We start from the raw sequence: 27,401 nt of genomic DNA on the forward strand, positions 1-27,401 counted from the left end.
TGTTTAGAAACAACTAGTGAAACACTAGTGTGGACGCGGATCGTTTTTTATTGTAAAACGCCGTATTAAAACTAAAACGTATTAGTGTAAACGGAGCCTGAGTGTCTGCTGTACCAAGACAGGGATCTTTCGATGAACGCCACTACAGCGACTTCCCATTAAAGGATTCTGCTTTGAAATGACCCGAAGATCTCCCTGGTTTTTGGCTCGTCTTAGAATTTCACAACAGTTTTGGTGCCTTGAAATTCACAACAAATTCTTTAAAGAGCCCATATTATGGGTTTTTGAAAATGCTCTTCCATGTAGTGTGTCACACAGCTCTAAGTGAAGTGAAATATCCAGCTAAGGCTTAAATCTGTAAGTGTACAGTGTTAAAAACTATTGATTCATCTATAAAAGAGTCGACTCATAGTGCTTCAAATGAGTCGTCTTGATAACGAGTCATTAGGTGTTTCGTGAAGACGCAGCTACGAAACACAAGTAGTTGCGCGCGCAAACCCGGGAGATTTGAAACCTGCGGCCCCGCCCACTAACAGAAAAAAAAGTCTCACACACACACAGAGACACACACAGACACCGGTCGAATGAAGTCACGCTGTGCAGATAGATATTATTGACAGTCTAATCAAAGATGAAACATCAGCAATATAGCCCAGCCTTGAGCAGATCGAGTGCTTCTGGATACTACATGCTTAAAAAGAAGACTTCATCGGTTTGTTAAAGGAAGGATCAGTATAGACTGTCAGAACATGGATCAGTGCATCATGGATCAGTTTCTACCCCCATTTCACCAGTGTAAGTACGTGCGATTAAAATTATTGCCTCGTTTACTCTAGCTTGCAAATTATGTATTTAGTTGTGTTTTGTTACTTGTAACCGCGTGTTCTGTATCAGGTTAACTCGCTATATTCTCATATCGCGTGTAAAGCCACGTTGAAAACGCGACGCGTGCCGCTTTGATTACGGATCGTCAGCTGTTTACACACATGCAACGGTCAAGTTTCAAAATAGTTCAGCTCAGGTTCGAGGTGTCTAAATTGCATCCAGCAAGCTGAACTGGCGCTCTAGGCGAACGGTGAGGGTAATGTGTGTGCAAGGCCGGCGCATCCATAAAGGCGAGGTGATTACTGTCAGTTTCGACCAATCGCAACAGGCTGTCATCGGTCCAATCAGCTTCGCGCTGAACGATTCATATGGGAGTCGCTGGGATAATTAGGTAAAAATAAATGCAGATTATAAGACCATGAAAGTGTTTTTTGACCTTGCATGCATATTAGACTGTTGTTGGAGACCCTTACAACCTAATTATGACCCTATTTCATGTATAATAGGGGCTCTTTAAATTCTTTATTTTTCAGTCAAACAAATAATCAAAAGTTTTTACTTAAATATTGTAATAACAAACCTAACAATATTTAGTTACAAACCCAATGACTAAACTTATTTTTCCTTCCGTTTCTCCTATTCTGCTTCCTCCACTGTCAGATTATTTAGCTTGTTTTAAGGGAAAACTCTCTTCATTTTGTCTCATTATTTCTGAAAACAAGACATTATGTTTTGCTTGTCCAGAAAATGCTTGATTTAAGAATCTGTAGATATTTAGACTTGAGACAAGACGAAAACTCTCAGTGAGAAAAGCCTGTTTTGCAGTGTAGTTAATGAACAGTAATGCAGTACTGTACCTCTGCCACAGGAGGCGCTGCAGTCGCTGCTGCCACTCAGCTTCCAGTTATACTCTCTGCTGCGCTCTGATGGAAGATGGTTATCAGGAACAGCAGGACTGAATCTGACCCCTGACCCCTCTCGACTGTCCAGAGTCGACTGACTGCTCACATCAGAGCCAGACTCAGGCTTCAGCACACTTACTGTGGAGCAGAAAGGTTTCAGGAATAAAGAAAAAACTAAAGAAAAGTGTGTTTGTGGCACCAAAAACAAAACAATCATGCCTAAATCATGCACCTGAAGTACCTGCGACTCTATCTGCTATACACGTTTGTCTGTTCATTCAATTTCCTTCGGCTTCGTCCCTTTATTCATCAGAGGTCGCCACAGCGCAATGAACCGCCAACTTATCCAGCATATGTTTATATAAAGTTACCAGAGGTAGAAGGAGAGACACAGGGGGAGGGAGAGAGAGACAAAGAGAGCAGGCTCAGATGTTAGCCTGACTGCAGTAGAGTCAGAGAAGATAGACTCCAGAGGAGGAGAGGAGCAGAGCAGGAAGCAGACCAGGAAAAGAGCCCAGAGCCCGAGTTTCTTGACCATGTGACTACAGCCCTAATGCTGAGACATTCAGAGTCATCCACCATAATTTTGTGGCTCAAAAGTATCGGTTCAGGCACCGTTTTGGCACTGGTATCGTTTCAAAAGTATCGATTTAGCACCAGTATCGAATTAGGCCTACTACGCTACTGTATTTCAATACTGGTCATCACGGTGGTACTTGGTGAAAGGTTTGAGAGTCACTGCCCTGTAGTATGGAGGTGTGTGATTTCAGACGCAGCCACACAGCCGCATTCAGTGGATTCACTTGAACAGATGAATTATTCAGCTAATAACAACAATGTGAACTAGCAACAGAAACACTGAGTTTAAAAACAAAAGCACAGAAGTAGAGCTGTGTGTGTGTGTGTGTGTGTGTGTGTGTGTGTGTGTGTGTGTGTTTACTTACAGTGCAGGTGTTTGTCTTTCGGCCGCTGAGCATCAACAGCATTATCTGACGGCATGATGAACTCATAACGAACACCTGGATTGGGCTGCTGGTAGATCATCTGACACACACACACACACACACACACACACACACACACACACACACACACACACACACACACACACACAGAGTTGTGTTGAGTTGTGTTGAGTTGTGGTGTTTTGTGTTGTGTTGTGTTGTGTTAAGTTGTGGTGTATTGAGTTGTGTTGTGTTGTGTTAAGTTGTGGTGTATTGAGTTGTGTTGAGTTGTGTTGTGTTGAGTTGTGTTGAGTTGAGTTGTGTTGAGTTGTGTTGAGTTGTGTTGAGTTGTGTTGTGTTGAGTTGTGTTGTGTTGAGTTGTGTTGAGTTGAGTTGTGTTGAGTTGTGTTGAGTTGTGTTGAGTTGTGTTGTGTTGAGTTGTGTTGAGTTGAGTTGTGTTGAGTTGTGTTGAGTTGAGTTGTGTTGAGTTGTGTTGTGTTGTGTTGTGTTGTGTTGTGTTGTGTTGAGTTGTGTTGTGTTGAGTTGTGTTGAGTTGTGTTGAGTTGTGTTGTGTTGAGTTGTGTTGAGTTGAGTTGTGTTGAGTTGTGTTGAGTTGAGTTGTGTTGAGTTGAGTTGTGTTGTGTTGTGTTGTGTTGTGTTGTGTTGTGTAGAGTTGTGTTGTGTTGAGTTGTGTTGAGTTGAGTTGTGTTGAGTTGTGTTGAGTTGTGTTGTGTTGAGTTGTGTTGAGTTGAGTTGTGTTGAGTTGAGTTGTGTTGTGTTGTGTTGTGTTATGTTGTGTTGTGTTGTGTTGTGTTGAGTTGTGTTGTGTTGAGTTGTGTTGAGTTGAGTTGTGCTGTGTTGAGTTGTGTTGAGTTGAGTTGAGTTGTGTTGTGTTGTGTTGAGTTGTGTTGAGTTGAGTTGTGCTGTGTTGAGTTGTGTTGAGTTGAGTTGAGTTGTGTTGTGTTGTGTTGAGTTGTGTTGTGTTGAGTTGTGTTGTGTTGAGTTGTGTTAAGTTGTGTTGTGTTGTGTTGAGTTGTGTTGTGTTGAATTGAGTTGTGTTGTGTTGTGTTGAGTTGTGTTGTGTTGAGTTGTGTTGTGTTGTGTTGTGTTGAGTTGTGTTGAGTTGAGTTGTGCTGTGTTGAGTTGTGTTGAGTTGAGTTGAGTTGTGTTGTGTTGTGTTGAGTTGTGTTGTGTTGAGTTGTGTTGTGTTGAGTTGTGCTGTGTTGAGTTGTGTTGTGTTGAGTTGAGTTGTGTTGAGTTGTGTTGAGTTGTGTTGTGTTGAGTTGAGTTGTGTTGTGTTGAGTTGTGTTGTGTTGAATTGTGTTGAGTTGAGTTGTGTTGAGTTGAGTTGTGTTGTGTTGTGTTGTGTTGTGTTGAGTTGTGTTGTGTTGAGTTGTGTTGAGTTGAGTTGTGCTGTGTTGAGTTGTGTTGAGTTGAGTTGAGTTGTGTTGTGTTGTGTTGTGTTGAGTTGTGTTGAGTTGAGTTGTGCTGTGTTGAGTTGTGTTGAGTTGAGTTGAGTTGAGTTGAGTTGTGTTGTGTTGTGTTGAGTTGTGTTGTGTTGAGTTGTGTTGTGTTGAGTTGTGTTGAGTTGTGTTGTGTTGTGTTGAGTTGTGTTGTGTTGAATTGTGTTGAGTTGAGTTGCATTGTGTTGAGTTGAGTTGTGTTGAGTTGAATTGTGTTGAGTTGTGTTGTGTTGAGTTGTGTTGTGTTGTGTTCAGTTGTGTTGAGTTGAGTTGTGTTGAGTTGTGTTGAGTTGAGTTGTGTTGAATTGTGTTGAGTTGAGTTGTGTTGAGTTGTGTTGAGTTGTGTTGAGTTGAGTTGTGTTGAATTGTGTTGAGTTGAGTTGTGTTGAGTTGTGTTGTGTTGAATTGTGTTGAGTTGAGTTGTGTTGAGTTCAGTTGTGTTGAGTTGTGTTGAGTTGAATTGTGTTGAGTTGTGTTGAGTTTTGTTGAATTGTGTTGAGTTGTGTTGAATTGTGTTGAATTGTGTTGAGTTGAGTTGAGTTGTGTTGAGTTGTGTTGAATTGTGTTGAGTTGTGTTGAGTTGTGTTGAGTTGAGTTGTGTTGAATTGTGTTGAGTTGTGTTGAGTTGTGTTGAGTTGTGTTGTGTTGAATTGTGTTGAGTTGAGTTGTGTTGAGTTGAGTTGTGTTGAGTTGTGTTGAATTGTGTTGAGTTGTGTTGAGTTGTGTTGAATTGTGTTGAGTTGTGTTGAGTTGTGTTGTGTTGTGTTGAGTTGTGTTGTGTTCAGTTGTGTTGAGTTGAGTTGAGTTGAGTTGAATTGAGTTGTGTTGTGTTGAGTTGTGTTGAGTTGTGTTGTGTTGAGTTGTGTTGAGTTGTGTTAAGTTGAGTTGAATTGTGTTGAGTTGTTTTGAGTTGAGTTGTGTTGAGTTGAGTTGTGTTGAGTTGAGTTGTGTTGTGTTGAATTGTGTTGAGTTGAGTTGTGTTGAGTTGAGTTGTGTTGAGTTGTGTTGAGTTGTGTTGAGTTGTGTTGAATTGTGTTGAGTTGTGTTGAGTTGTGTTGTGTTGAGTTGTGTTGTGTTATGTTGTGTTCGGTTGTATTGTATTGAGTTGTGTTGTGTTGAGTTGTGTTGAGTTGTGTTGTGTTGTGTTGAGTTGAGTTGTGTTGAGTTGTGTTAAGTTGAGTTGAATTGTGTTGAGTTGTTTTGAGTTGAGTTGTGTTGAGTTGTGTTGAGTTGAGTTGTGTTGAGTTGAGTTGTGTTGTGTTGAATTGTTGGTTGAGTTATGTTGAGTTGGAGTTGTGTTGGAGTTGTGTTAAGTTAAGTTGTGTTGTGTTGAGGGGTTGTGTGAGTTGAGTTGAGTTGTGTTGAGTTGTATTGAGTTGTGTTGAGTTGAGTTGAGTTGTGTTGAGTAGTGTTTGCGTTGTGTTGAGTTGTATTGAGTTTGTGTTGAGTTGAGTTGAGTTGTGTTGAGTAGTGTTGATTTGTTGAGTTGGAGTTGTGTTGTGTTTGAGTTGTGTTGAGTTGAGTCGAGTTTGTGTTGTGTTGTGTTGTGTTGAGTTGTGTTGTGTTGAGTTGTGTTGAGTTTGTGTTGTGTTGTGTTGTGTTGTGTTGAGTTGAGTTGAGTTGTGTTGTGTTGAGTTGTGTTGAGTTGTGTTGTGTTGAGTTGTGTTGAGTTGTGTTGTGTTGAGTTGTGTTGAGTTGTGTTGTGTTGTGTTGAGTTGTGTTGAGTTGTGTTGAGTTGAGTTGTGTTGTGTTGAATTGTGTTGAGTTGAGTTGTGTTGAGTTGAGTTGTGTTGAGTTGTGTTGAATTGTGTTGAGTTGTGTTGAGTTGTGTTGAATTGTGTTGAGTTGTGTTGAGTTGTGTTGTGTTGAGTTGTGTTGTGTTATGTTGTGTTCAGTTGTGTTGAGTTGAGTTGAATTGAGTTGTGTTGTGTTGAGTTGTGTTGAGTTGTGTTGTGTTGTGTTGAGTTGAGTTGTGTTGAGTTGTGTTAAGTTGAGTTGAATTGTGTTGAGTTGTTTTGAGTTGAGTTGTGTTGAGTTGTGTTGTGTTGTGTTGTGTTGAGTTGTGTTGTGTTGTGTTGTGTTGTGTTGAGTTGTGTTGTGTTGAGTTGTGTTGAGTTGTGTTGTGTTGAGTTGAGTTGAGTTGAGTTGTGTCGTGTCGTGTCGTGTCGAGTTGTGTTGTGTTGTGTTGAGTTGTGTTGAGTTGTGTTGTGTTGAGTTGAGTTGAGTTGAGTTGAGTTGTGTTGAGTTGAGTTGTGTTGTGTTGAGTTGTGTTGAGTTGTATTGAGTTGTGTTGTGTTGTGTTGTGTTGTGTTGAGTTGTGTTGTGTTGTGTTGAGTTGTGTTGTGTTGTGTTGAGTTGTGTTGAGTTGAGTTGTGTTGAGTTGTGTTTTGTTGAGTTGTGTTGTGTTGTGTTGTGTTGAGTTGTGTTGAGTTGTATTGAGTTGTGTTGTGTTGTGTTGAGTTGTGTTGAGTTGTGTTGTGTTGAGTTGTATTGAGTTGTGTTGTGTTGAGTTGTATTGAGTTGTGTTGTGTTGTGTTGAGTTGTGTTGAGTTGATTTGTGTTGAGTTGTGTTTTGTTGAGTTGTGTTGTGTTGAGTTGTCTTATTGCTCACGTATACGTCCAGGATTTCATTGGTGGGCCCGTCGGCCAGTAGTGACTCTCCTGCGGTGCTGCTGATCTCGTTGGGTCGCCGGTACGTGAACATGGTTCCCACTCCCTCATACATTCCTGGACGGTCAATGGCCCAGTTCCCATTAATGATGGACCGACCAGACCGGCTGAGCAGAGCTGCACACACACACACACACACACGCGCACACACACACACACACGCACACACGCACACACACACACACACACACACACACACACACGTTATATGGTCTGTCTCCTCATATCTGTACTGTACAGACTGTATATTTTCTGGTCTCCCCCTAAACTCAACCCTCACAGCAAACACTGCACTGTTACATCACTATACTGCATTCTGACTGGGTGTCCCCACTGGGATATAAAAACTTGTACACACACATATTCAGTGACCCGAGACGGTCTGTGAAGTGTTTATACGGAAGTTTATTGAATCCTGTGGCTAATAAATCTTCAGAAGGCAAACACACACACACACACACCGTGAGGAAAGATTGGTCTTCGTCTGCTTTAATCCTGCAGAGCTGACATCTGATCTTCTACAACACACACACACACACACACACACAGTTTTCCTCCACTCACCCAGGTAGTTCCTGCTCTTCAGCATCTCGGTGACGTTGATTTTGGTGGCTCCGGGTGGGATCTCGATGATTTTATGGTAGCCCACTTTGGACAGGCTGTGCTGGAAGAGTCCGGAGACAAGCTGACATGCACTGTTATCACCACCACACACTCCACAGCGGTCTGCAACCTTCCCGGAGCCCAGGAGGTCATCGCAGCCTGCGCTCTGAACACACACACACACACACACAGACACACACACACACACACACACACACACACACAGACACACACACACTGCTTCTCAATATTCATCTTTCAGTGCACTTTTGTCCCTGACACGTTTAACAGTCCTCAGCATTTTAAATCCTTTTTTTATATATTTAGATGTTTTTAAATGTATGTATATTTATTTGTATTTATCAAGCATCACCCCCCCCCCTCTCCCTCGTGAAGTAACAGTTCAAAGAGGCAGTGTGCTGGGTGTGAGGGGTCCAGAGTGATTTTGGCAGCCCTTCTGCTCGCTCTGGATAAGTACAGTTCTTGGGGAGTAGGAAGGGTTGTACCAGTGATTCGCTCAGCAGTCCGAACTATTCGACGTGGTCTTTGGAGATCGTATTTAGTAGCTGAGCTAAACCAGACAGTTATTGATGTGCAGATGACTGATTCAATGATGGAGGGGTAGAACTGTTTCAGCAGCTCCTTTGGGAGGTTAAACTTCCTCAGCTCACTATTGATATAGTGTACAACCCAGCACATGTGTTCAGAACATAAACGAGTCGCAGGTAATGAAGTATTAAGAGTTTCTCCCAAAGAAAAGCCTGTCTAAGCAAAATACCAGCAGGCGTCTGTAGCTCCGCTTATGCTCATGATTATTGAGCTCATACACCACACACAAAGTGAAATGAATGAGGAGGCATGTGGAGAGAACGCAAAATCTAAATCAAGTGATTTTAGCATGTCAAACTCATATTTATGTGTATAAAATATATTTTCCCAACAATAAAACTGTGGCTAGTGAAAATGCAGAGTGGCTACGTAGGAAAACTACTACCCACAGTGGCCGGTGATCAAAAAAGTTAATGTCAAGCACTGTATATAAGTATATAACTGATTCCTGTGACGCTCCAGAGACAGACGAGTCTTCGCTGAGGCCAGCTTCCAGCCTCCGCCACTGAGACTGCAGCTCTGCACAAGACGTTTGGCCAGTGGAGAAATTAAAATGATCGTGCCCAACTGAGCCTGGTTTCTCTCAAGGTTTTTTTTCTTCACTTCCGCCTTTAGTGAAGTTTTTTTTCCCTCTCCGCTGTCTCCACTGGCTTGCATGGTTCAGGATCTGTAGAGCTGCGCATCGTTGGATTTGCTCTTCAGTGTTTGGACTCTCAGTAGTGATTATTAAACCACACTGAACTGAGCTAAACTGAACTGAACTTAAACACTACAAACTGAACTACACTGTTCCTATTTACTGTGACCTTTTATGTGAAGCTGCTTTGACACAATCTACATTGTATAAGCGCTATACAAATAAAGGGGAATTGAATTGAATTGAATAATTTTACTCAGCTGGGAAATGGAGGACACTTGAATGGTTTGTGAGCACAATTAAGTGCACACAGCATTCCATATCATCTGATAAATGTAGGAAATAATCCCAAAAGGCAACTGACTGTGTAAAGGCACATAAAACAACACAAAAATATGATGAATAAGCCGAGTTCAGCAGCTAATCAGCCGGAATCAGCTGAGGTGAAGTGACGGTGACCAGGGAGACCTAGCTTTCATTCAAGCGGCCACGCCCTTAATTATGCAGGCTTAATATAACTGTATAAAAATGAAACAGATGAGTTATAAATAAATTCACCCCCTCACTGTTGTCATGAAGGGTAATATTAGCTGTTTGAACCAGAACCATCTTTTGTAGCAGGCTGTAAACATGTTTTATCAGCTGTAAAGCTGGCCAATTTAGCATTGCAGTCAGTGGAAATCTGGAGTTCCTGGAGCCAGCCCCCAGTGGCCAGTCGATGAATTGCAGTTTCAGTTACTTCCGTATTGGCTTCACGAGGGAGAGCGGGAGGGTGATGCTTGGACACTTTTGATGTTGTAAATTCAACTCTACAGTTTAACGAGGTGACTTTTACTGATATTTTAGAAATTTGAAAAATTATAAGAAAGAAACAAATAACATCTAGTGAAATAAGTCTGTAAAATAAGAGAAAATGTGCTGCAGTTTATTACAAGGTTATTATTCTGTAGCGTAATATACAACCCCAACACACACAATATAGCACTGCACACTATTACAGATGCAGAAAAGTCACTTATTACAACTTTTCAAGGGTTAAAATTGTAGGAAGAATGATCAAGATCCCATAATCCAACTCAAAAGCAGAAATAAACAGGGAAAAATAAAAACACGAAGCACAAAACAGAGAAAACTGCTAATTTAGGGATATTTCATACAGTGTAGTATAAGTCAACTGTAACGCAGTAATGGTTTGGACAGCTTCTGTACATCAGATGTGAGCGGAAACGGCCATTCATCAGACGTCAGCATTGGAGACGGGGAATATATTTTACTTTCAGCGCTCTATAAATCCCGGGTTAAGTGAACAGGTGCAGAAAGATGGAGAGAGAAAAGAAAAGGACAGGAGAGAAAGCAGAGCCAGAGAGCCGGTGGGAGGTGTAGACACAAACACCCATAATCCCCTGCTGCACATCTGACCTGCTGTCAAAGCTGTCCAGAAGAGCCAGACAACATTACAGGACGCAAACACACAGCGCTGCGCATTTAAAGAAACACTCCACTCTTTTGGGGAAAACCATTTTGCAGCTCTGCTAGAGTTATACAGTAGAGTTTTACCAATGTCCGGGTCTGTCAGGAGCACAGTTAGCTTAGCTTAGCATAGATCATTGAATCGGATTAGACGATTAGCATCTCACTAAAAATCACCAGAGTTTGGATAACGTTCCAATTCAAATGTTGCTATTTTACTATACACTGAAAAAAGTGTTGCATGCAAAACTGTTGCAAACAATTTATTTGTGTTGAATTTAAACAAACAAATTAAATTGAGCAATGTTCAACTTAATTTGTTTCTTTAAATTCAGCCCAATTAAATAGTTTACAACCACTTAACATAAAAAAATTGAGTAAATCCAATGAATCATCTTTGAATAATTTTTTTCAGTGAAGTTATATTTACGGTTATACTTCCTTCATTCATTTTCTTTTCAGCTTAGTCCCTATATTAATCAGGGGTCACCACAGCAGAATGAACCGCCAACTTATCCAGCATTTGTTTTATGCAGCGGATGCCCTTCCAGCCGCAACCCATCACTGGGAAACACATACACACTTATTCACACACTCATACACTACAGACATTTTAGCCTACCCAATTCACCTGTACCACATGTCTTTGGACTGTGGGGGAAACCAGAGCACCCGGAGAAAACACACGCGAACACAGGGAGAACATGCAAACTCCACACAGAAACGCCAACTGACGAAGCCGAGGCTCAAACCAGAGACCTTCTTGCTGTGAGGCCACAGTGCCACCCTTACACCGGCCGCGTTTTTAAAAAGACATGTTTTCCTTTCCTAAAAACACCTCTCAGTGTGGGCAGAAGGCTGACACGGAGAGAAGAATATGCACTTTTACATGACAATGTATTAGTGTGGACATGGCCTGTCTCTCTCTCTCTCTCTCTCTCTCTCTCTCTCTCTCTCTCTCTGTGGGACATCCAGCCGGTTTGGCACACAGAGAAACACCAAAACACAGAATTCAGCATTCCTGAAATTCTCTTCAGGGCCGCTGATGAACGACAGCTGATGATGTTCTGCCAATCTTTACACTGGTTTATACTGGAGATCTTCAATCTTTACACTGGTTTACACTAGAGATCATCAATCTTTACACTGATTTACACTTGAGATCATCAATCTTTACACTGGTTTACACTAGAGATCATCAATCTTTACACTGGTTTACACTTGAGATCTTCAATCTTTACACTGGTTTACACTAGAGATCATCAATCTTTACACTGGTTTATACTGGAGATCATCAATCTTTACACTGGTTTACACTGGAGATCATCAATCTTTACACTGATTTACACTTGAGATCATCAATCTTTACACTGGTTTATACTGGAGATCATCAATCTTTACACTGGTTTACACTTGAGATCTTCAATCTTTACACTGGTTTACACTAGAGATCATCAATCTTTACACTGGTTTATACTGGAGATCTTCAATCTTTACACTGATTTACACTTGAGATCATCAATCTTTACACTGGTTTATACTGGAGATCATCAATCTTTACACTGGTTTACACTTGAGATCTTCAATCTTTACACTGGTTTACACTTGAGATCATCAATATTTACACTGGTTTATACTGGAGATCTTCAATCTTTACACTGGTTTATACTGGAGATCATCAATCTTTACACTGGTTTATACTGGAGATCATCAATCTTTACACTTGTTTATACTGGAGATCATCAATCTTTACACTGGTTTACACTAGAGATCATCAATCTTTACACTGATTTACACTTGAGATCATCAATCTTTACACTGGTTTATACTGGAGATCATCAATCTTTACACTGATTTACACTTGAGATCATCAATCTTTACACTGGTTTATACTGGAGATCATCAATCTTTACACTGGTTTATACTGGAGATCATCAATCTTTACACTGATTTACACTTGAGATCATCAATCTTTACACTGGTTTACACTGGAGATCATCAATCTTTACACTGGTTTACACTTGAGATCTTCAATCTTTACACTGGTTTACACTAGAGATCATCAATCTTTACACTGATTTACACTTGAGATCATCAATCTTTACACTGGTTTATACTGGAGATCATCAATCTTTACACTGGTTTATACTGGAGATCATCAATCTTTACACTGGTTTACACTGGAGATCTTCAATCTTTACACTGATTTACACTTGAGATCATCAATCTTTACACTGGTTTATACTGGAGATCATCAATCTTTACACTGGTTTATACTGGAGATCATCAATCTTTACACTGGTTTACACTTGAGATCTTCAATCTTTACACTGGTTTATACTGGAGATCTTCAATCTTTACACTGGTTTACACTTCAGATCTTCAATCTTTACACTGGTTTATACTGGAGATCATCAATCTTTACACTGGTTTATACTGGAGATCATCAATCTTTACACTGGTTTACACTGGAGATCTTCAATCTTTACACTGGTTTATACTGGAGATCTTCAATCTTTACACTGGTTTACACTGGAGATCATCAATCTTTACACTGGTTTACACTGGAGATCTTCAATCTTTACACTGGTTTACACTTGAGATCATCAATCTTTACACTGGTTTATACTGGAGATCATCAATCTTTACACTGGTTTATACTGGAGATCATCAATCTTTACACTGGTTTACACTTGAGATCTTCAATCTTTACACTGGTTTATACTGGAGATCATCAATCTTTACACTGGTTTACACTGGAGATCTTCAATCTTTACACTGATTTACACTTGAGATCATCAATCTTTACACTGGTTTATACTGGAGATCATCAATCTTTACACTGGTTTATACTGGAGATCATCAATCTTTACACTGGTTTACACTTGAGATCTTCAATCTTTACACTGGTTTATACTGGAGATCATCAATCTTTACACTGGTTTACACTGGAGATCTTCAATCTTTACACTGGTTTACACTGGAGATCATCAATCTTTACACTGGTTTACACTGGAGAACATCAATCTTTACACTGATTTACACTTGAGATCATCAATCTTTACACTGGTTTATACTGGAGATCATCAATCTTTACACTGGTTTATACTGGAGATCATCAATCTTTACACTGGTTTACACTTGAGATCTTCAATCTTTACACTGGTTTATACTGGAGATCATCAATCTTTACACTGGTTTACACTGGAGATCTTCAATCTTTACACTGGTTTACACTGGAGATCTTCAATCTTTACACTGGTTTACACTGGAGATCTTCAATCTTTACACTGATTTACACTTGAGATCATCAATCTTTACACTGGTTTATACTGGAGATCATCAATCTTTACACTGGTTTACACTTGAGATCTTCAATCTTTACACTGGTTTATACTGGAGATCATCAATCTTTACACTGGTTTATACTGGAGATCATCAATCTTTACACTGGTTTATACTGGAGATCATCAATCTTTACACTGGTTTACACTTGAGATCTTCAATCTTTACACTGGTTTATACTGGAGATCATCAATCTTTACACTGGTTTATACTGGAGATCATCAATCTTTACACTGGTTTACACTTGAGATCTTCAATCTTTACACTGGTTTACACTTGAGATCTTCAATCTTTACACTGGTTTACACTTGAGATCTTCAATCTTTCCACTGGTTTACACTGGAGATCATCAATCTTTACACTGGTTTATACTGGAGATCATCAATCTTTACACTGGTTTATACTGGAGATCATCAATCTTTACACTGGTTTACACTTGAGATCTTCAATCTTTACACTGGTTTACACTTGAGATCTTCAATCTTTACACTGGTTTACACTTGAGATCTTCAATCTTTCCACTGGTTTACACTGGAGATCATCAATCTTTACACTGGTTTACACTTGAGATCTTCAATCTTTACACTGGTTTACACTTGAGATCTTCAATCTTTCCACTGATTTACACTGGAGATCATCAATCTTTACACTGGTTTACACTTGAGATCTTCAATCTTTACACTGGTTTACACTTGAGATCTTCAATCTTTCCACTGATTTACACTTGAGATCATCAATCTTTACACTGGTTTATACTGGAGATCATCAATCTTTACACTGGTTTACACTGGAGATCATCAATCTTTACACTGGTTTACACTTGAGATCTTCAATCTTTACACTGGTTTACACTAGAGATCATCAATCTTTACACTGATTTACACTTGAGATCATCAATCTTTACACTGGTTTATACTGGAGATCATCAATCTTTACACTGGTTTATACTGGAGATCATCAATCTTTACACTGGTTTACACTTGAGATCTTCAATCTTTACACTGGTTTATACTGGAGATCATCAATCTTTACACTGGTTTACACTGGAGATCTTCAATCTTTACACTGATTTACACTTGAGATCATCAATCTTTACACTGGTTTATACTGGAGATCATCAATCTTTACACTGGTTTATACTGGAGATCATCAATCTTTACACTGGTTTACACTTGAGATCTTCAATCTTTACACTGGTTTATACTGGAGATCATCAATCTTTACACTGGTTTACACTTGAGATCTTCAATCTTTACACTGGTTTATACTGGAGATCATCAATCTTTACACTGGTTTATACTGGAGATCATCAATCTTTACACTGGTTTACACTGGAGATCTTCAATCTTTACACTGGTTTATACTGGAGATCTTCAATCTTTACACTGGTTTACACTGGAGATCATCAATCTTTACACTGGTTTACACTGGAGATCTTCAATCTTTACACTGGTTTACACTTGAGATCATCAATCTTTACACTGGTTTATACTGGAGATCATCAATCTTTACACTGGTTTATACTGGAGATCATCAATCTTTACACTGGTTTACACTTGAGATCTTCAATCTTTACACTGGTTTATACTGGAGATCATCAATCTTTACACTGGTTTATACTGGAGATCATCAATCTTTACACTGGTTTACACTTGAGATCTTCAATCTTTACACTGGTTTATACTGGAGATCATCAATCTTTACACTGGTTTATACTGGAGATCATCAATCTTTACACTGGTTTACACTTGAGATCTTCAATCTTTACACTGGTTTATACTGGAGATCATCAATCTTTACACTGGTTTATACTGGAGATCATCAATCTTTACACTGGTTTATACTGGAGATCATCAATCTTTACACTGGTTTACACTTGAGATCTTCAATCTTTACACTGGTTTATACTGGAGATCATCAATCTTTACACTGGTTTATACTGGAGATCATCAATCTTTACACTGGTTTACACTTGAGATCTTCAATCTTTACACTGGTTTACACTTGAGATCTTCAATCTTTACACTGGTTTACACTTGAGATCTTCAATCTTTCCACTGGTTTACACTTGAGATCTTCAATCTTTACACTGGTTTACACTTGAGATCTTCAATCTTTACACTGGTTTACACTTGAGATCTTCAATCTTTCCACTGGTTTACACTGGAGATCATCAATCTTTACACTGGTTTACACTTGAGATCATCAATCTTTACACTGGTTTATACTGGAGATCATCAATCTTTACACTGGTTTACACTAGAGATCATCAATCTTTACACTGGTTTATACTGGAGATCATCAATCTTTACACTGGTTTATACTGGAGATCTTCAATCTTTACACTGGTTTATACTGGAGATCATCAATCTTTACACTGGTTTACACTAGAGATCATCAATCTTTACACTGGTTTATACTGGAGATCATCAATCTTTACACTGGTTTCTGCTAGAGAGCATCTTTTCATCATGATGCAGGTTTCACAGTTGGATGCATGACGGCCTGAAACACCAAATCTCTTGCGTTTCAGCTGCAGTGTTGGATCAGTGTCTGGCCTGAAATATAATCTCCTCTTTCTGAAGTCTGTCTACAGTAAAAGCTCTTTGAACTGGCTGGGAGTGAAGCTGGCAGCAGGACTGACCCGCCGGCTATGGTTACTGGCTATTTTACACTCCATAATGGACGAATTCAAACAAAAGCACCTTCACACACACACACAGAACGAGAGACCTCGATGGATCACACACACACACACACACGCACACACATACACACACACACACACACCTGAACTTACATTTCAAGCCCTTTATTGATGCATCATTACCGTATTATTAAATCTATTCATTTATGCATTTTCCCAAAGCGGCTTACAGGTGAGAATAAAAAGCACTTTAAATAACCAGAGAACAGCTTTAAACCCATTTTAAGCTCAATATTATTAGCCCCTTCAGCAATATTTGTTTAGGATTGTCTACAGAACAAACCACTGTTATACAATGACTTGCCTAATTACCCTAACTTTACCCTAATTATCAGTCATGATCACCAGCGAGCTAGGCTTTGCAGATTACTGGAAAACATGCAGTATGCAATCATTCAGACACTGACACACACACAGCTGAAACTCATGATTGACTCATTACTTGGACTATTTATACACCTCACATTCCCATACACATTGCTGAGTCTTGTTTATTTCCTGTAGCATTATGAAGCATTGCCTTGCCCTGTTTTCTGAATCTTGCCTTGTCAATTGAGTGCATAAAATTCTCAAATAAATACTTAGATAACCATGTGACATTAATTGTTTGTGTGAACTTTGTATACAGAAACAGTTTGGGGATATTTTCACGTGACCATGAGTCTGCATTTTAAACATTAAACAAAATAGTGTCACGCGTTTATAAAACTGTTTATGCCCACTAAGAAGAATAGCTGTCATGTCCGCTTCAGACATTAAAAGACAAATCTTCTGCAAAAAAAGGAGAGCCGACATGAACAAATGAAAGGACAGAGTAAGGAAGGCTTTGAGGGATGCTGGGAAAGCATATTTAAATCAAAAAGGAGAACAAAAACCATGGAAAAATCCACAGAAAGAGGTCAGTGGAAGAACCGTATGTAATGTGATCTCTCTCTCTCTCTCTGAACGCACAGAGGAGCGCTAAACAGCACAGAAACAGTTAAACTTTCAAAATAAATCACATACCATTTATAATAAAGCTGTAACAATACATGTTTCCTCTGTAAACTATGGCAAGCAGAGTTTATTTGTTTTATATTTATATTGTGAGATGGCGGAGCGCGAGAACACTTTGCAGTAGTATATACACAGATGCGCTGCATATATTTCTAAATGAACGACAATGCGATGATGTATGTCTGCATTTTTATGTATTTATTGTTGTATTTATTTATTGTTTATTGTTAATAATTGATTGTTATTGCCTGCACTCTAAGAAGGTTTATGTATTGTACATTGTTCAAACTGTATTTTCTGTTTTTAAATAATAATAATAATAATAAACTTGAAAGAAATGCTTAATATTAACCTGAGGTTTCTGTTACTGTATTAAAACTAAGATAAAAGAATCAGATGTTTCGTGGTTTAAAGTGATATGAGGAATTTAAGTTAAACTGTTATTCCACTTTAACTGGACCAACATAAGCTGATTCTGAAAACGTAGCCCTATATACGTTTCTGGAGATTGTGAATTATGTAGCCAGAGGTGTGTATGTCAGCATTTTATTTTTTAAACGAACGCTACAGGGCAGTATGACGCCGTTCCTTTTCGCGCTTACCAGCTGACAACTTATGGATGGCTTTCCCGCTGTAACGGGTTAGTCCCGTTAGCTTGCCATATACGTCGGCGGACTTGAGATGCAGAGAGGAGTTTACCATGATGACGGGGTTCGAGTCTGGTGAAGAACGGTGCCAGACAGCAGGTAAGACAAAAACAGAATCTAAAAAATAAAGTAAATAACAGAGTGAGAATGTGGTAAATTCTGAAAACGTAGTAAAAATCAGACGAGGACTTTTCTTTTTCTGGATTGCTTTTGAAACGTGTTGGTTGGGTTTAGGGAAGGAGGAGGGTGGGTCAGTTGATCGGTCGGTCAGTCAGTCAGTCAAACAGCAACCAAGGAGGCTAAAGACCATGGCCTCTAGCGTCTGTCGCTAAAGCACCTTTAGAGGTTTACCTGCACAGAACTTACTAGCTGGGCTCCGTTACACTCACCCCTATCCGGGTCACGGCACCAATGTAACCCCGCCAGTCCTACTACACTCAACCCGCCCCAAGCTGGTATCAAACCGGCGACCTTCCGCATGGGAGTCGGTTGCTCTACCAAGGAGGCTAAAGCCCATGGCCTCTAGCGTCTGTCGCTAAAGCACCTTTAGAGATCAGAGGAGTGAGGTTTACCTGCACAGCACTTACTAGCTGGGCTCCGTGACACTCACTCCCCCTAAACCTCACTCCCATCCAGGTCACGGCACCAATGTAACCCCGCCAGTCCTAATGTACCCAACCTGCCCCAAGCTGGTATAGAACCGGCGAACTTCCGCATGGGAGTAGGTTGCTCTACCGAGGAGATTAGTGCTGTACATCTCCATCTGTCCGGCATGATGATTTTATAATGATGCTGTACTGATTTCAGCCTTCAGACGCCACACATGATGCTGTATCAGGCTCTGGGCAGACGCACTGATCTGAGATCTGAGAGCTCCCCATGTCAGTTTGTTGGCTTTGAGAACGAAACACTGAACTGATGGAAAGAGCTGCTTGAAAGCTTTCCAACCTGTCCATAAGCTTCTGGCTCCTGCTCCTGGTGCATCGTGGGAACTCGTGGAGATGTTGCATAAAGCAGAGCCGCAGATGTCCATCCACCAGCACACTGTCATATTTCATCTGACTGTCATTTCATCATATGACTGCAGAAAGAAGAGTTTAGGATACTAACAATTGCAGCTAATATGATTATCAGACGTTTGACGGGCGGCACAATGTTAGCACTGTCGCCTCACAGCAAGAACGTCGCTGGTTCAAGTCGTGGCTGGGTCAGTTGGTGTTTCTGTGTGGAGTTTGCATGTTCTCCCCGTGTTGGTGTGGGTTTCCTCTGGGTGCTCCGGTTTCCCACACAGTCCAAACACATGCGCTATAGGGGAACTGATCAACTAAACTGGCCATAGGGTATGAGTGTGTGTGTGGGTGTGTGTGTGTGTGTATGGGTGTTTCCCAGTACTGGGTTGCAGCTAGAGAGGCATTCACTGTGTAAAACATATGATGGAATAATTGGTGGTTCATTGCACTGTGGTGACCTCTGATAAGGGACCAAGCCGAAGGAAAATGAATGAATGAATGAATGAATGAATGAATGAATGTGAATCTGCAGTATAAACACAACCCAGACCAATTTGAGTGTGTTGCAGCAGTCATTAAATTCCTGTTTTTTTGTACTGTTCTCTGAAATTAACTTATCAACGTTTGTACATCAAACACATCATAATTTAGAAGTAAATAATATTTAATTTTTCTGTCCTGTTTTTGACCCCTTCCTCATCAGAACCAATGCCTATAGAATACAGAAGACTACATTTGAAAACATGACACATGAAAGTGAAGTTGAACATCTGCCATGGCCTGCTCAATACCCAGACCTAAACATTATTGAGCACTTTGGGATGTTTTGGAGGAGCAAGTCAGGAAAGGTTTTCCTCCAGCAGCATTATGTAGTGACCTGAACACTATTCTGAAGAACAGCTCAAAATCCCTCTGGCCGCTGTGCAGGACTCAGATCTGTCATTCCCAAGACCAGCTGATGCAGTAATGAGGAGGAACTACACAATACTGATCAATTATCATAATCCTGGACCAGGCCGTATCCTGAGCATATGCTGTGGTGGTCATGGACGAGGGGAGTGCATGAAACTGATTCCTGAAAGACCCCAGTGACAGACGAGTCTCTGCATTGATCTTGTGGGCTAGCCTGAACACCAGCCAGTGATCTCTCACACCTGCAGTTCTCCACGATGGACGTCCAGCACTCTCCAAACTCCAGCGCCTAGACTGCAGCTCAGCACAAGAAGTGTGGCCAGAGGAGAAATGGTCGTGCCCAACTGAGCTTGATTTCTCTCCAGGTTTTTTCCCCTCACTTTGCTCAATTGGTGAAGTTTGTTCTGGCTTGTTTGGTTGGGACTTTTGGAGCTGCACACCGATGAACTGATCTAAACTGAACTTCAACTCTGAAAACTGGACTGACACAGTTTCAGTTTACTAGAACTTCTGTGTTCAGCTGCTCTGACACAATCTACATTGTAAAAGCGCAATAGAAATATAGATTAAATGAATGAGTTACTGTGCTCTAAAACTAGGAGTTCAGTTTCACTTTCCGACCCTCAACTATCCTGTATATGTATAGTTGAGGTCAAAATTATTAGACCCTTGTTTATTTATTTTTTGCCAATTTCTGTATAATGGAGGACAGATTTCGCAACACATTTCTAATCATAATAGCTTTAATAACTCATCTCTAATAACTGATTTATTTTCTCTTTGTCATGATGACAGTAAATAATATTAGACTAGATATTCTTCAAGACACTAGTATTCAGCTTACAGTGACATTTAAAGGCTTAATTAGGTTAATTAGGTTAACTAGGCAGGTTAGGGTAATTAGGCAAGTTATTGTATAATGATGGTTTGTTCTGTAGACTATCGAAATAAAATATAGCTTAAAGGGGCAAATAATATTGACCTTAAAAAGGTTCATAAAAATTAAAAACTGCTTTTATTCTAGCCGAAATAAAACAAATCAGACTTTTTTCCAGAAGAATAAATATTATCAGACATACTGTGAAAATTTCCTTGCTCTATTCAGCATCATCTGGGAAATATTTTAAAAAGAAAATAAATTCAAAGGGGGTAAATAATTCTGACTTCAACTGTATATTAGGCTTGGGTGGTAATACGGTAATATGGTATACCGCGGGATCTAAAAATAGCAACGGTGTCAGTTTCAATACCGTTATACCAACACAATCTCACCGCAATTCGTAACTTTGTGATTTAATGGCTAATTCGTATGAATTCGTACGATCTAATTCGTACATTTTCGAATGATTTGCTCATCCCCCAATGACGGTTGGGTTTAGGGGTGGGGTTAGGTGCCACGCCTCCTTTTTAAAATCGTACAATTTCGAACGACTGAACTCTTACGAATTCGTACAAATTCATTTTCTCGTGAGATCAGGCTGGTTATTCTGTCATAAAAACAATGCACTTAAATAGGAGACAAGTATTAAATAATAAATATTTATTTAATGCCTATAAATGCGTATGCGTGACTGTCATCAGGAGAGAGAGAGGTGACGTAAGATGGCGAGTCACACACCAAGTGACCTGCAGTTTGGCAGTATTTCCGGTTTTGACCGAACGAGAAGGGAGACGTGATAAATACGAACTAGAGGTTTGCATTCCCGCTGCTGTACCAGGGGACCCGATCTTGCGGTGCAAGATAAATTTCCGATTTATCTAAATAAATTTCCGAATTAAGCGCGGGAGCGGTCGGTAACTCTGGTGTAATTTGAAAGGGAGCGGGCGCGCGAGCTAACAATATCGCTCCCGAGCTCCAGAGCACGTGCGCATCCGCGTGGATGCTGTTTATGTGTGTGTGTGTGTGAATGAGAGAGAGCGTCATGCACAGATCTCTAATAGGAAGAAGACAAACAGGTGACCGCCAACCTAAGGTCGCATATACGGCATTCGGTTTCTGAATGGTTTAGGCACAAGCCAACAGTTTGGTGATGCTGTCTGAGCCTTACAGCATAATTATTTTAATTATGCCTGGTATTACCGGATACCAAGGTAAAATAGGGAGGAGGTTTGACGGTATCAAAATTTGGATATTGCCCAAGCCTGCTGTATATACAGTTGAAGTCAAAATTATTCGCCCTACTGTGAGCTACTATATCTCAAATGAGTTTAAAAGAGCAAGGAATTTCTCACAGTATTTCCTCCAATGTTTTTTCTTCTGGAGAAAGTCTTATTTGTTTTATTTCAGCTAGAATAAAAGCAGTTTTTAATTTCTTAAACACCATTTTAATGTCAGTATTATTAGCCCCCCAGTTTGGGATTGTCTTCAGAATAAACCACTGTTATACAATGAGTTGCCTAATTACCCTAACTTTACCCTAATTAACCTAGTTAAGCCTTTAAATGTCACTTTAAGCTGAATACTAGTGTCTTGAAGAATATTTAGTCTAATATTATGTGCTGTCATCATGGTGAAGAGAAAATAAATCAGTTATTAGAGATGAGTTATTAAAACTATTATGATTAGAAATGTGCTGAATAAAAATCTTCTCTCTGTTAATTTAAAATTGGGGGAAAATAAAGAGACGGGCTAATAATTCTGACTTCAGCTGTATATGAATTAATATGACAAAGACTTTACCCCAGCACTCAATCCAGTGTGAGCAGGCTGTGCTAGTGTGAATTATGTGTGTAATTGTGTGTGTGTTCGCCAGCGAGTCGCATTCCTCTGTCCTGCTGGGCTCATGTGGACCCCATGTGGAGGACGAGACCGTCTGCATGTGTCACACAAATGCACTTTAAGAGCGAAACCACAGAGCTCATAATGCCTGAGATAACAGCCACTGCTTCACCACGGTAAATCCAGCACTGGAGCCGCTTTAATTACCTTCAGACTTGGTAAACAGATGACTACTGGTCTGCACGCTCAGAAAAACTCACAAACACAAACATGTACAAACTTTAACTCAGCCGTACTGTAGCACTAGAGCTGATAGTCACACCTACACACTGAAAGAGGACACAGCACTCTCAAATGCCATTCAATTCAATTCAAGTTTATTTTTAAAGTGCTTTTGACAATAAATATCATTCATTAACTGAAGAGACAGGAAGAAAAACACCATAGAAAGCAATCAGACAGCAATACCTTTATAGCAACCAACCAGAATAGCATAGCAACCACTCAAAATACATTAGCAACCAATCAGAGCAGCCAAGCAACCACTCAAAATACCATAGTAATTAATCAGAACAACCTAGCAACCACTCAAAATACATCACCAACAAACCAGAACAGCTTAGAAACCACTCAAAATACATTAGCAACAAAGCAAAACAGCCTAGCTACCACTCAAATTACCTTAGCAACCAACCAGAACAACCTAACAACAACTCAAAATACCCTAGAAACTAACCTGAACAACTTAGTAACCACTCAAAACACCATAGCAATTTATCAGAACAACCATTTAAATATATCTTAGCAAACCAGAACATTCTGGCAACCAATCAAAACAGCCTAGCAACCACTCAACATACCTTAGCAACCAACCAAACCAGCCAAGCAACCACTCAAAATACCATAGCAATTTATCAGAGCAACATAGCAACCACTTAAATATATCTTAGCAAACAACCAGAACAGCCTAGCGACATACCAAAACAGCCTAGCAACCACTTAACATACTTTAGCAACCAACCAGAACAACCTAACAACTATTCTAAATATCCTAGAAACCAAACAAAACAACTTAGTAACTGCTGCTCAAAATACCATAGCAACCAACCAGAACAACCTGGCAACCATACAAAATACATTAGCAACCAACCAGAACAGCCTAGCAACCATTCAAAATACCTTAGTATTTTAGTAATACCTTAGTAATTTAAAAAAAACTTAGTAACCACTTAAAACACCATAGCAATTGATCAGAACAACCTAGCAACCACTCAAATATATCTTAGCAACCAACCAGACCAGCCAAGCAACCACTCAAAATACCATAGCAATTGGTAGAACAACCTAGCAACCATTCAAAATACATCATCAACAAACCAGAACATATTAGTAACCACTCAAAATACATTAGCAACAAAGCAAAACAGCCTAGCAACCACTTAAAATACATTAGTAATTGATCAGAACAACCTAGCAACCTTTCAAAATACATCATTTACAAACCAGAAAAGATTAGTAACCACTCAAAATACATCAGCAACAAAGCAAAACAGCCTAGCAACCACTCAAAATACATTAGCAATTGATCAGAACAACTTAGCAACCATTCAAATATATTTTAGCAAACAACCAGAACAGCCTAGCAACCAACCAAAACAGCCTAGCAACCACTCAACATACTTTAGCAACCAACCATAATAACCTAACAACTACTCAAAATACCCTAGAAACCAAACAAATCAGCTTAGTAACTGCTCAAAATACCAGAACAACCAACCAGAACAGCCTGGCAACCATTCAAAATACATTAGCAACCAACCAGAAAAGCCTAGCAAACACTCAAAATACTTTAGCAACCAACCAGAACAACCTAACAACAACTCAAAATACCCCAGAAACCAACCAGAACAACTTAGTAACTGCTCAAAATATCATAGCAATTAATCAGAGCTACCTAGCAACCCTTCAAATATATTGTTGCAACCAACCAGGACAGCCTAGCAACCAACCAAAACAGCCTAGCAACCACTCAACATAATTTAGCAACCACCAGAACAACCTAACAACCACTCAAAATACCCTAGACACCAAACAAAACAGCTTAGTAACCACTCAAAATACCATAGCAACCAATCAAAACAGCCTGGCAACCAATTTAAAATACCCTGGCAACCAACAAAAACAGTCTAGCAACCACTTAAAAAACCATAGCAATTAACCAGGACAACCTAGCAACCACTCAATTTATCTTAGTAACCAACCATGAGAGCCTTGCCCAATTTACCCTAGCAACCAACCAGAACAATCATTTCAAATACCTTAATAACCAATCAATCAGAACAGCCTAGCAAACACTCAAAATACATTAGCAACCAACAAAATACAGTCTAGCAAACACTCAGAATACTCTAGCATTAAACCAGAACACTCTAGAGATCACATAGCAACCAGCCAAAACAGACTAGCAACTTACCCAAACTGCCTAGCAACCCTCTAACAACCACACGTAATTAGTTAATATCTACATTCTGAATATTCATTTATAAATTAATTTTCCTTCAGCTTAGTCCCTATATTAATCAGGGGTCACCACAGCGGAATGAACTGTCAACTTATCCAGAATATGTTTTACGCAGCGGATGCCATTCCACCTGCAACCCAACACTGGGAAACACCCATACACTCTTACATTCACACTCATACACTATGGCCAATTTAGTTGATCAATTCCCCTATAGCGCATGTGTTTGGACTGTGGGGGAAACTGGAGCACCTGGAGGAAACCCACACCAACATGGGGAGAACATGCAAACTCCACACAGAAACACCAACTGATCCAGCCGAGACTACCTTCTTGCTGTAAGGTGACAGTGCTAACCACTGAGCCACCGTGACTCCCATTCTGAATATTATAATGAATAAAATAAGTTGCTAAAAAACAAACTTTTAAGTATTTTTACTTGATATATGCATAATAAATTGCTAATATTTGATGTAAACAATCACTTTTCAGCACTTCTAGGTAGAAATCATCTGTTGCTGCTCAATAATTGTAAGAGAGTCTGATTTATCTGTTAACAGAAACATCATATGTCAAGGAATAAATCCTCCCTTCTGTAGATTGTCTGTGATTTATGGATTCATCAGTGTTGACATCAACAACCAGGGAAACTGTCTGCAGAAACCAGTGACGCCCTGAGCCCTGAGGTCAAGGTTAGGACTGTAAACACACAGCAGCCTCCTGTAAAGCGCTAAAATAGCCGGTGGCGCAGCGCTGACATTATTTACACCACTGCTGTTCAGTTTCTCACAGCTGGCATAAGCATGGCACTAAACTCCGGCAACTGCACTCATTCTTTCATCCCTCAGATCCTGTTATTAAAAAAGGCCAGCGTTGACATTTAAAGTGCCTCTGCGGTGTCGTATCTGCAGCGTTTGACATCCTAATGATGGAAGGGAAGTACTGTAGGAAGTAAGCGTGGCCTTACCATCTGTGTGGATCAGTCACACACATCACACCCAAGCAAACAATAAACGTCACAATCCCTCTCAAGGACACGGTTAAATCCACATACTAATAATAACAAGCAGAAAAACGCAAAACCATGCATACTGTCAAAGCTGAAACTGAGTGGTGCGGCCAAAATGGCTTATATTAATTATTTTCATACATTTCACATACATAAAAATCCAACACCCTTGAAATACCCTGGAAGCAACTTTATTGCAACCCTAGCAACCATATAGCAACATAATAACAAACTTATAACAACACTCTAGCAACCATAGAGCAACATTGTGACAGCAACATAGCAAAATTCATAACAACACCACATTCACAACACCACAGAGCAACACTGTGACACCGTAACAAACACATATTAACACCCTAGCAACCACAGAGCAACACTGTGATGCCATAACAAACACATGACAACACTCTAGCAACCACAAAGCAACACTGTGACAGTCACATAGCAACACCATAACAAACTCATAACAACACCCTAGCAACCACAGAACAACACTGTGACAGGCACACCGCAACAACATAGCAAACTCATAATAACAGCCTAGCAACCACAGAGCAACACTGTGATACCTTAACAAAGTTATAACAACACCCTAGCAACCACAGAGCAACATTGTGACAGTCACATAGCAACACCTTAACAAAGTTATAACAACACTCTAGCAACCACAGAGCAACACTGTGACAGCCGCACAGCAACACCTTAACAAACACATTATAACATCATAGCAACCACAGAACAACACTGGGACAGTGACACAGCAACAACATAGCAAACTCATAACAACACCCAAGCAACCACAGAGCAACACTGTGACACCACAACAAACTCATAACAACACCCTAGCAACCACAGAGCAACACTGTGACAGCCAGACAGTAACACCATAACAAACTCATAACAACACCATAGCAACAACAGAGCAACATTGTGACAGCCAGACAGCAACACCCCATAAAAAACTCATAACAACACCCTAGCAACCACAGAGCAACACTGTGACACCGTAACAAACACATATTAACACCCTAGCAACCACAGAACAACACTGTGATGCCATAACAAACACATAATAACACTCTAGCAACCACAAAGCAACACTGTGACAGCCACATAGCAACATCATAACAAACTCATAACAACACCCTAGCAACCACAAAACAACACTGTGACAGGCACACCGCAACAACATAGCAAACTCATAATAACAGCCTAGCAACCACAGAGCAACACTGTGATACCTTAACAAAGTTATAACAACACCCTAGCAACCACAGAGCAACATTGTGACAGTCACATAGCAACACCTTAACAAAGTTATAACAACACTCTAGCAACCACAGAGCAACACTGTGACACCGTAACAAACACATATTAACACCCTAGCAACCACAGAGCAACACTGTGAT

General features: G+C 40.0%; 1 protein-coding gene across 2 annotated transcripts in view; it reads right to left on the bottom strand.

Annotated features, from left to right (window-relative positions):
- The window catches only part of LOC130245246 (thrombospondin type-1 domain-containing protein 4-like), a 72,521-nt gene that overhangs the window by 15,975 nt on the left and 29,145 nt on the right, over nt 1–27,401 (bottom strand). For both annotated transcript variants that reach the window (XM_056477872.1, XM_056477871.1), the window contains exons 8-11: nt 7,369–7,573; nt 6,746–6,921; nt 2,672–2,771; nt 1,683–1,865 (exon numbers count right to left, since the gene is read on the bottom strand). In XM_056477872.1, the coding sequence (XP_056333847.1) occupies nt 1,683–1,865; nt 2,672–2,771; nt 6,746–6,921; nt 7,369–7,573 (664 nt within the window). The remainder of the gene's footprint in view (nt 1–1,682; nt 1,866–2,671; nt 2,772–6,745; nt 6,922–7,368; nt 7,574–27,401) is intronic.

Source organism: Danio aesculapii, chromosome 18 (genome assembly GCF_903798145.1).
Source record: "Danio aesculapii chromosome 18, fDanAes4.1, whole genome shotgun sequence".
In the NCBI taxonomy this organism is placed as follows: Eukaryota; Metazoa; Chordata; class Actinopteri; order Cypriniformes; family Danionidae; genus Danio; species Danio aesculapii.